This window comes from Bufo bufo, chromosome 10 (assembly GCF_905171765.1).
Source record: "Bufo bufo chromosome 10, aBufBuf1.1, whole genome shotgun sequence".
Taxonomy (NCBI): Eukaryota; Metazoa; Chordata; class Amphibia; order Anura; family Bufonidae; genus Bufo; species Bufo bufo.
This window is the reverse complement of record NC_053398.1, coordinates 63,096,152-63,107,972: the sequence shown is the minus strand read 5'-3', so window position 1 is coordinate 63,107,972 and position 11,821 is coordinate 63,096,152. Positions and strand designations below refer to the sequence as shown.

The 11,821-nt window shown below is 43.6% G+C and overlaps 1 protein-coding gene across 1 annotated transcript in view; it reads right to left on the bottom strand.

Annotated features, from left to right (window-relative positions):
* Positions 1-681: 681 nt before the first annotated feature.
* TAF6L (TATA-box binding protein associated factor 6 like) overlaps positions 682-11,821 on the bottom strand; it is a 71,518-nt gene continuing 60,378 nt past the window's right edge. The window contains exons 11-12 of the mRNA XM_040410035.1: positions 1,070-1,705; positions 682-1,018 (exon numbers count right to left, since the gene is read on the bottom strand). Of these exons, the coding sequence (XP_040265969.1) occupies positions 1,082-1,705 (624 nt within the window). The 3' untranslated portion in view covers positions 682-1,018; positions 1,070-1,081. The remainder of the gene's footprint in view (positions 1,019-1,069; positions 1,706-11,821) is intronic.

The following is an 11,821-nucleotide window of genomic DNA, read 5'->3' as shown; positions in this document are numbered from 1 at the left end:
AGTAAAATAGGGCTGGAGGGGTTAAAAAAATAAATAAAATTAACTCACCTTAATCCACTTGTTCGCGCAGCCGGCATCTCTTCTGTCTTCATCTGTGAGGAATAGGACCTTTGATGACGTCACTGCGTTCATCACATGGTCCATCACCATGGTGATTGATCATGTGATGGACCATGTGACGAGCGTAGTGATGTCATCAAAAGGTCCTATTCCTCACAGATGAAGACAGAAGAGATGCCGGCTGCGCGAACAAGTGGATTAAGGCGAGTTAAAAAAAAAAAATTTTTAACCCCTCCAGCCCTATTTTACTTTGCATTCTGTATTCACAATGCTATAATTTTCCCTTATAACCATGTTATAAGGGGAAATAATAATGATCGGGTCCCCATCCCGATAGTCTCCTAGCAACCATGCGTGAAAATCGCACCGCATCCGCACTTGCTTGCGATTTTCACGCAGCCCCATTCACTTCTATGGGGCCTGTGTTGCGTGAAAAACGCACAAAATAGAGCTTGCTGCGATTTTCACGCAACGCACAAGTGATGCGTGAAAATCACCGCTCATGTGAACAGGCCCATAGAAATGAATGGGTCCGGATTCAGTGTGGGTGCAATGCGTTCAACTCGCGCATTGCACCCGTGCGGAAAACTCGCCCGTGTGAAAGGGGCCTTAGCTTGAATACTGCCATCTCCTGGTTCACATCACGATGCGAGTGCTGCAACTTTCACAAAAAATACACCATGGGTACATATAACCAACAGCAAGTCACTCACTACTTAATGCTGCCCGCAGGGAGGGCAGTATAGACATGGTGGCATTGGTGGCATATTCCTTTTAAGATCATGTATTTTTGCATTTATTCCAATGTACAAAATACACAATGATTTGTTGTCCGTAGCAGGTAGTACTTTAAGCTGCCAATGCTGATCAGTCAGGGAAGCAGATTCCAAATGTAGTGCACTGCAATATGATTCAACCATAAACACATGTTCTTCAGGCTGTTGTTCAGCAGCACATTGACTGTGTTCTTGTAGATAGTATTTTAGTGTCCACCTTGCTTAAACCACAAGTCTGATCTTGATCACAATGGTAAATAAAGTGAAAGTTCAGCCTGGGATCCTCTGCGTCCAGGTTTTGTCATTCTTCCGATCATTGGCAACTTTTGGGCATAGCGGCTAGCAGTGGCAGAAGGGCCAGTGTGTAGCTGGAAGACACTCTGAAACCTCCGACCATTGCCCCCACGACCTGCTTGTCTACCTCCTATAAGGAAGGTGAAGCGGGGAGAACCACGTGGTGCAAGTCTACTCCTTTGGAATGCGTCTCTTACTCCCTGCCGTGAAGCCCCTCGAGGGCGTGAAGATGAAGCTAGAGAGATCTGAGGAGGTCGTTGAGGTTGTCTGCTAGGGTTAGCCACTTCTTCTTCTGCATGAGCTGTCAACTGTGGCATTTTCCTTGCCCCATCCACTGAGTTTTCCTTTTTTGGCTCTTGTTGGCATCTAGAAATTGTTCCTGGTTGTGATGGAGTTCCTCCAGTCCCAAAGCGAACAGCTAAGCTGTCACCAAAAAAGCAATACAACTCATTGTACATCTCCAGCAGAGAGACAGTGGGGGCAGGAGGGAGTGTAGAGTACGAATCATGGGGAGAGGGGCCTGCATCTTTCTCACAGTATTTAGCTTTCATTTTCAGAAGGCGTTCCACAGCAACCTAAGGGGACAACAAACTTTATTAGTTCTGAATGCCAGTATATTTATTTATGCCATCGCTGCTCTTCTCATTCATACAATGTCATTTTAACCTCTTCAAGATCAGGCCAATTTTTGCTATTGAGTTTTTTTTTTCCCCCTCCCTGCCTTCAAAGACACAAAATGCCCGGGCACCACATACAGGTTATACTTACCCCAACACCCGCGTCGATTCTGATTCCCCGCACGGTTGCCGCTGCATCTCCCCATCGCGCGGATAAAAATATTCGGCGTCTGGGAGGGGGGACAATAGTATGCTGCGATGGGAATGAGCCTCCCTAGCATCGCGGGTGACTCTAGGGAGGCTCGTTACCATCGCAGCCTGCTTTTGGCTGACCCCCTGTCGCCAGATGTTTTGATCTGCGCAATGGGGAGATATGCAGCGGTGGCCATGTGGGCATCAGGAGTGACAAGGGTGTCGGGAAAAGTATAACCTATATGTGGTACCTGGGCGTTTTGGGGGGCATTATAGGGCTTGGATAAGCAGTTTAAAGGCTATAAACACCTTTGGGGGCAATTTTTTAAAAAATTTTGTACAAATTTTTTTAATTAGTCATTATTAAAAATGTGGAGTCCTTTTCTCTGTGGATGATGAGATGCTCTAGTAGCAGGATCGGAATTCTCTCTCTGCTTTGTGAGCCAACTCACCTGAAGGCTCCTTATCTCTGACATTTAAACCCTTCACGCATATTTACGTACATGTACGTTAGGGAATGCGGCCTCTTGCCGCATCCTCATGTGCATGTACCTGATGTGATCCGGCAGGTGCAGGAGCTGCACCCGCCCGATCAGCAGCACGGGCCCGTCTGTTACTGATAACCGGGCCCCTGCTGCATCCGCCGGCATCACTGTATGCGGTGATGGATTAACCCTTTCCCATGTCACGGTCAGCGCTGACCGCGGCACGTGCAGGGTTTGCAGAGGGAGAGGAAGAGCCCGCCGCGGTGACAGGGGGCCGATGATTGTCATGGCAGCTATGATACCTTACACAGGCATCAGAGCCTGCCAGCTACTGAAGCCCAGTAGATCCAGCCTGCAGGCTGGGTCTCCTAGGCAACTGTCAGCATTTCATTGTGTAATTGAAACAGGGATCAAACACTGTAAAGGTGAAGTCCCACAGTGGGACAAATATGAAAAAAAAAGTGTTTTTTTATAATAAAAAAATAAAAGCCCCATCACCATAAAATCGTGTTTAAATAAAAAACAGACATATTAAGTATTGCCGTGTCCATAACAACGTGCTCTATAAAAAGGACCCATAATCGGTGAACACCGTAAAAATAAAAAAAACAAGCAAAAAAATGCAATTTTTTGGGTCACCTTGCATCACAAAAAGTGTCATTCCAAGCGATCAAAAAGACATGTACCCCCAAATCGTCATCTCTTCCCACAAAAAATACTATTTTGTTTCTTCAAAAATGCTTTTATTGTGTAAAACTTAAATAAATGTAAAAAAAGTAGACATATTGGGTATCGCCGCATCCATAATGACCTGCTCTATAAAAATATCACATGACCTACACCCTCAGGTGAATACCGTAAACAAAATAAAAATAAATAAAAAAAACTGTACCAAAAATGCTAATTTTTGTCACTATACATCACTAAAAGTGTAATACCAAGCGATCAAAAAGTCATATGCAACTCAAAATAGTACCAATCTCTGTGGGAAAAAAAAAACCCTGTCTTTAAATTTTTTTTCCACCTTCTTAGCATTAATTTCTTTAAAAAAAAACTCATTACACCCATAGATTAATACATTAAGGGGTCTAGTTTTTAAAATGGGGTCACTTTTTTTTTGGGGGGGGGTTTATATTAACCTAACACTTATAAGCCTCTGCAAACTTGGCTTGTTGCAGGAAAAAATATGTACTTCAAAAATTTTAAATTAATGTTAAAATGGTAAGTTTCCTAAATAAAATAAAAAAGTTCAAGTTTTTTGTACGTGCAGCCAAAATAAAGTTGTGGAAATATATTTCTGATAAAAATATTGAATAGTATTTATGTATGTATGTGAAATATTGCAGTTGAAAATAGGAAAATATGCAAATTTTTTAATCAAGATACGCATATTGTATTGGTAAAATTTTACCACATAAGTAAAGTACAATATGTGACGATAAAACAATGTCGGAATTACTTGGATGTGTAAAACCTTTACGAAGTTATTCTCTGCTAAAGTGACACATGCCAGATTTCCAAAATGTTGCTTGGTCATTAAGGCCCAAACAGGCTTGGTCACTAAGGGGTTAAGTTTATTAAGAAGACTTATTTTTTGCAGGACAACTTGTATTTGTTTAACCCCTTAGGGACCCATGACGTACCGGTACGGCATGGTTCCCGAGTCCTTAAGGACCCATGACGTATCGGTACGTCATGTATAGTTCCGATCACCGCCGCCCAGCAGGCGGTGATCGGAACCCGGTGCCTGCTCAAATCATTGAGCAGGCACCTCGGCTAAATGCGCGTGGGAGGTCCCGTGACCCCCCCCCCCCCGTGTCGGCGATCGCCGCAAACCACAGGTCAATTCAGATCTGCGGTTTGCGGCTTTTACCTGGTGCGGCAGTGGTGGTGCCATCGGGTCCACATGGGGCTGTAGGGGGGACCCGATGGCATGGAAGGCATCGCGCTGCCTTCCGGTGACGAGCCTGTGAGATCCAGCCCCCTGGATCTCACAGGCCGGAAGCCGTATGAGTAATACACACTGTGTTACTCATACAGCCAATGCATTCCAATACAGAAGTATTGGAATGCATTGTAAAGGATTAGACCCCCAAAAGTTCAAGTCCCAAAGTGGGACAAAAAATAAAGTGAAAAAAAAGTTGAAAAAATTAAGTTTTCCCCCCCAAAAAAATAAAAGTTTCAAGTAAAAATAAACACAAATGTCATTTTCCCCAAATAAAGTAAAAAAAAATTGGTAAAAAAATAGGGGGAAAAAAAAGTATACATATTAGGTATCGCTGCGTCCGTATTGACTGGCTCTATAAACATATCACATGACCTAACCCCTCAGATGAACACCGTAAAAAATATAAACTGTGCTAAATAAACAATTTTTTTGGCACCTTACATCACAAAAAGTACAACAGCAAGCGATCAAAAAGGCGTTTGCCCACCAAAATAGTACCAATCTGTCACCTCATCCCGCCAAAAATGAGCCCCTACCTGAGACAATCGCCGAAAAAATAAAAAAAACTATGGCTCTCAGACTATGGAAACACTAAAACATGATTTTTTTTTTTGCTTCAAAAAAGAAATCATTGTGTAAAACTTACATAAATAACAAAAAAGTATACATATTAGGTATCGCTGCATCCATGACAACCTGGTCTATAAAAATATCACATGATCTAACCTGTCAGATGAATGTTGTAAATAACAAAAAATAAAAACGGTGCCAAAACAGCTATTTCTTGTTATCTTGCCTCACAAAAAGTGTAATATAGAGCAACCAAAAATCATATGTACCCTAAACTAGTACCAACAATACTGCCACCCTATCCCGTAGTTTCTAAAATAGGGCCACTTTTTTGGCGTTTCTACTCTAGGGGTGCATCAGGGGGGCTTCAAATGGGACATGGTGTCAAAAAAACCAGTCCAGCAAAATCTGCCTTCCAAAAACCGTATGGCATTCCTTTCCTTCTGCGCCCATACAGCGGTTTACGACCACATATGGGGTGTTTCTGTAAACTACAGAATCAGGGCCATAAATAATGAGTTTTGTTTGGCTGTTAACCTTTGCTTTGTAACTGGAAAAAAAATATTAAAATGGAAAATCTGCCAAAAAAGTTAAATTTTGAAATTGTATCTATTTTCCATTAAATCTTGTGCAACACCTAAAGGGTTAACAAAGTTTGTAAAATCAGTTTTGAATACCTTGAGGGGTGTAGTTTCTTAGATGGGGTCACTTTTATGGAGTTTCTACTCTAGGGGTGCATCAGGGGGGCTTCAAATGGGACATGGTGTAAAAAAAAAAACAGTCCAGCAAAACCTGCCTTCCAAAAACCGTATGGCATTCCTTTCCTTCTGTGCCCGTACAGTAGTTTACGACCATATATGGGGTGTTTCTGTAAACTACAGAATCAGGGCCATAAATATTGAGTTTTGTTTGGCTGTTAACCCTTGCTTTGTAAAAGTAAAAAAAATATTAAAATTGAAAATCTGCCAAAAAAGTGAAATTTTGAAATTGTATCTCTATTTTCCATTAATTCTTGTGGAACACCTAAAGGGTTAACGACATTTGTAAAATCAGTTTTGAATACCTTGAGGGGTGTAGTTTATAGAATGGGGTCATTTTTGGGTGGTTTCTATTATGTAAGCCTCGCAAAGTGACTTCAGACCTGAATTGGTCCCTAAAGATTGGGTTTTTGAAAATTTCAGAAAAATTTCAAGATTTGCTTCTAAACTTCTAAGCCTTGTAACATCCCCAAAAAATAAATATCATTCCCAAAATGATCCAAACATGAAGTAGACATATGGGGAATGTAAAGTAATAACTATTTTTGGAGGTATTACTATGTATTATAGAAGTAGAGTAATTTTTGGTAAACTTGCAATTTTTTTATAAATAAAAATGAATTTTTTTTAACTTCATTTTACCAGTGTCATGAAGTACAATATGTGACGAAAAAACAATCTCAGAATGGCCTGGATAAGTCAAAGCGTTTTAAAGTTATCAGCACTTAAAGTGACACTGGTCAGATTTGCAAAAAATGGCCAAGTCCAGAAGGTGAAATAGGGCCGAGTCCTTAAGGGGTTAAGAGGTTATCTGAGTAAAGATAATAATGACCTCATTATCACATCAGCAGGGGTCCCAGTCTCAGAAGTGGAGCACTGGTAAGCTCTGTGAGCTTCCGGAAGCTTTCCAAACACAGTGCCGTACATCATATAGTGGCTGTGCATGGTACTGCAGCTCAGCCCCATTGACTTGAAAGGGGATGAGCTGCAACTAGGCCATGTGACCGATATACGGTGACATCACATGGCCGAGGAAGAGGGTGCAGCTATCACAGTGCACCCAACCTCTTCTATAAAAAAAAAAAAAGGAAAAGAATAAAAGGTAACTTTCCCTATAGTTTTGGGGAAGGAAATAAAAAATAAAAAAATACACCTCTCAAATGTGACACCTTCTCTCATATTGGTTTGTAGGATAATAGCATGAAGAAAAGTTCCTGTACCCACTGCCCTGGGAGTCACTGGAGGCTGTATACAGGAAGAGATGACAATAACAAGCTGTGTGTGTATTTCTTCCTCATGTCGCTTGCAGCTTCCCCCTGCCCTACCCACAGGATCAGAAAATAAAACTGTTCCGTGACTTCAAAATACAACTTACATCTACACTGACCAAAAATATCAACACAACACTTTCAGTTTTGCTCCCATTTTGCATGAGCTGAACTCAAAGATCTGAAACAATAAAAGGCCACTCTGAAATGTGCACAGTTTTGCATTACTCTGGGGGGTCAGAAAACCAGTTAGTATCTGGTGTGGCCACAATTTGAATCACGCAGTGCAACACATCTCCATCGCATAGAGTTGATCAGGTTGTTGATTGTGGCCTATGGAATGTTGGTCCACTCCTCTGCGAAGTTGCAGAATATTGGCAGCAACTGGAACACGCTGCCCTGAACAGTGAAAACCAGGACTCATCCGTGAACAGAACGCCTCTCCAATGTCCCAGACGCCATAGAATGTGAGCAGTTGCCCACTCAAGTCTGTTACAACGACGAACTGCAGTCAGGTCCAGACCCCAATGAGGACGACGAGCATGAGAATGAGCTTCCCTGAGGGGGCGTGGCCTGGTCGGGCATGTAGGAAGACGTGCTTGCGGGGAGCTCCGGACCTGCCGTCTACTATCATCCTTCATCCTTCATCCTCCTTCTGCAGCGCTCGCTGTTACACTAAAGTGTTCTGGGGGACATCGCTGGAGGTGCGGATCCTGCCTGTGACATCCTTACCCGCACGGGGAAGAGAGACAAGGAGCTGAGGGACGCTGGGCCTCCTACACTGGCAAAACAAGATGGCGCCGCATCGGAGGTGAGAGCCGCGGAGGTTGCGGCCCGCCTCGGTAAATATGCCCGCTCATCCTCGGTGCCCCCTCCTGTAGTGACTACCGCTCCCTCCAAATCCCCTGGGCATCCTTAACCCCCACTGAAGGCGCTGGCTCTGCGCATGGGATCCTTGCAATGGAGACCCAGCAGCTTGCTATGGCGGGAGCCTCTGCCCTACAGATTCCTCCTTCTGGTACTGGGTCTGTTCCTGTGAAGTATGGTCAGCCTGCTACTGAGAGTAGTGAACCCACATCTAAAGATATCTATGCTGCTGTGCAACAGTGCAGTAGCTCCCTTGCTCTACTTACCACACATATGGGCAGATTGCAGGAGAATGTTTCTCTCATTACAAGATCTTAAAACGGTCAGTGAGAGGATTACAGAGGTTGAGGTCAGAGTGGGTACTATTGAAGATCAACTGCCCCCTGTTAGGAGGGATCTTGGTAGGATTATACATAATGTGACTCTGCTGATGTCTAAAACTGATAGCCTGGAGAACAGATCACAGAGAAAAACCCTGCGGCTAGTCGGGGTCCCAGAAAAGGCAGAAGGTACCGATCCTGTATTATTTTTTGATGATTGGCTCACGCTTAAATTTGGCAAAGATTCTCTATCCCGTGTGTTTGCCATTGAGAGAGCACATAGGGTGCCATTCTGCGCTCCACCACCGGGGGCCCCCCCTCGCCCAGTTTTGATGAAACTATTGCACTTCAGATCATCCTGAGCTTCTAATTAATGGGAATAAAATCGCTATATATCCGGATTTTTCTGCCGAGGTACAGCGAAAAAAAGTCAAATTTTAAGATGTGAAACGCCATCTCCAGAACCTGCAGATTCCCTACTCTATGCTGTATCCGGCCAAGCTGCGAGTGGTGGCACATGGAGAAGTCTGCATTTTCGAAACTCCATTGGACGCGGCACAGTGGGTGGACGCCAATGAACCTGCGTTCAAAGCATCGGCGAAGAATGGATGAACATTCCTCATACAAGGTTTCTGGAACTGTGCTGAATCCTACGGGAGCTGAAAGATGCGCCTGATAAGTAACACAAGCCACGGGTTGTGTGTTTTGACTTTTTTTTTTTTCTACAAAAGGACTCTTGTTTATAGCGGTATTAGTGATGCAAATTGCACTAGCATCTGTTCCTGTTCTGTAGGCACTAGGCTACCTCTGTTAGAGTTCTCTGTGACTCAGATCATTCAGACTACAATTTCGTGGTCTATTTATTTCTGGTGCGTTGCAGAAATTACTATTCATAGGGCAGGTCCGTAAGACAAACCCGTTATATAGTATCTGATCTGTTCTTATGTTTTTGACTGTTACTTTGACGTATGGGTGCCCGGGCTACAGGGTATATTTTCGCCCTACTTGTTATTTTAAATGTTGGGTTACCTCCTTTATGGAGCTCATCCTTTGAAGCTGTATTAATGTTTATGGTTGTATTATGGGGGTTGGGATTGGGTGGGTCTGGCGATGAGGTGGGTATGAGACATATTGGGTGAGTGGAAATGGCGGAAGGGTGACCTAAGTATACGGGAGGTACCCCTTGTCACTACATATAATTCTGAGAAGTATGGCTTAAAGCCTTAAAATAGTAGGATGGAACATAAGGGGCTTAGAGGACCCAACAAAGAGAGCTGCGATGTTTTTAGCGCTACAACGTTTCCAGCCTGCAAAAATATGTTTATCAGAGACACATTTGATTCCTACTAATACCTATGTCATACACAAACCATGTGTGGGTCATTCTTACCACTCCACGTTTTCCACGCATTCCAGGGGTGTAAGTGTTCTCGTGCACAGATCTATATTGTTTGTCTGTCATTCGTCCCGTATAGATTCTGCAGGAAGGTATGTGTGTTTACATTGTACATGTAATCATTTCTCCTTTGTTTTAGTGGCAGTGTATATTCCTCCCCCTTATAGTAGTGAAGTGTTGAAGGAGATTATGGTATACGTTGAGGGGCTATCTCAGTGTCCTCTGCTAATAGTGGGCGACTTTAATACCCGACTTCTGCACGGCTGGATAGGGTAGGTGGTTGAGACGCGGGCAGAGACACTAACTTTGCCACTGTACTGCGGGAATTGGACCTGCATGACATATGGCGGGTGAGAAACCTAAATGCGCGCCATTTCTCATGCTTCTCAAGCTCCCATCATTCACTGTCTAGGATTGACTTCGCTATAGGGACCCTTGATGTATTGTCTCTTGTGGTGGAGGCTACGTATTTGCCCAGAAGTCTATCTGACCATTCCCCTATTTATGTGGAACTTCAATTAGGTGTCCGGCATTCTTTTGGAGTTGGTACGTGGAGACTTAACCCTTTCTGGCTGCAGCTGGTAGATAGGGATACAGGTATTGAAGAGGAGATTAGGGAATTCTTCGCTACTAATACGGGGTCGGCACCTCTTGGGGTAGTGTGGGATACGTGCAAGGCATTTATCCGGGGTCTTTACAAATCAACGGATAAGTCGTCATAAAACGAAATCCAGGGAAACTCAAAAAAAAATTCAGGCTCTAGTCGTAGAAACGGAGGAGAGGTTTGTTAACCACCCCTCAAGTGCCCATGAGGAGTCATTTATAGCAGCACAGGCAGGTTTAAAGCAACATTTCCTTCACACCCCGGATCATAAAAGTTTCTTTCTGAAACAAAAGGTATTTTGAAGTGGGGGAAAGTTCTGGTACATTATTAGCCAGAGTTGTCAAGGCGCAAGATGGGCCATCAAAAATATTGTCTATCCGAGGAACTGATAGATCTGTGGTTACGTCAGACGCAGATATATTTGAAATATTTCTTACATATTTTGAATCCCTGTATAGAACAAAGCTTACAGTCGATTCCTCTAATATTACTGAATATCTTGCTGGGATTAGTGTTCCACGGCTCTCTGCGGAGAGTGTGGCCTATCTAGACTGGCCCTTGACGTTACCAGAGTTAGAATTGGCGCTCAAATCCTTCCCAAATGAAAAGGCCCCTGGAATAGGCTTGCCAGCTGAGTTTTTTAAGAAATATAGCGGTGTCCTTTTGCCCCAATTGCTATCTGTATTTAATGATGCCTTTCTAACAGGAGAAATGCCTGCTTCCATGAAGGAGGCCATAATTGTTGTACTGCCCAAGCCTGGAAAAGATCCCAACCTGACTCGTATTGGCCAATCTCACTATTGACTTCTGAGGTTAAGATTTTAGCGGAAGTCCTAGCGAATCGGTTACAAACGGTCATCTCGACCATTATACATAGTGATCAAGCGGGATTTATGCCTGATAAATCCACCTCGGTAAACCTTAGAAGACTCTTTCTTAATATTCAGGAGGGCAGAATCGGATGGAGGACGGGCCATACTTTCCCTAGATGCGGCCAAGGCCTTTGATAGTGTAGAATGGAACTATCTTTGGGCAGTGCTACCAGTCATGGGCTTTGGGAAAACCTTTATATCTTGGGTTCAATTACTATACCGGGGCCCCACAGCTAGGATTAGAGCTAATGGAGGGATATCAGAGGCATTTAAACTGGGCAAGGGGACGCGTCAGGAATGCCCGCTATCCCCTCTCTTATTTGCCATTGCGATTGAGCCGCTGGCATGTCTACTCCGTTCTTCAGACAAAATTGTAGGATTTCCTATGGGAGCTGGGGAAGAGCGGGTGTCTCTATGCTGACGACCTGCTCATATATGTGGGGAATATAGAGAAGTCACTAGGTCCTATTATGTCCCTCATAAAGGATTTTGGTGACAGGTCTGGTCTTCGTATTAATTGGGATAAATCTACTCTGTTGCTGCTAGATGTGTTCCCTGTTGATTTCTTTCTTCGGTCCACTCAGCTGCAGATTGCTCATCAATTCAAATCTCTGGGAATAGTGGTCTCAACGAACCTGGGGCACTATGCGAAAAATAATATAGAGCCGCTCCTGGGCATTATGTCTGAACAAATTAAGGCGTGGTGCAAACTCCCAATGTCAGAAATGGGTAGGTGTAAACTCCTTAAAATGGTTCTTATGCCAAAACTCATTTATGTCCTGCATAATTCCCCT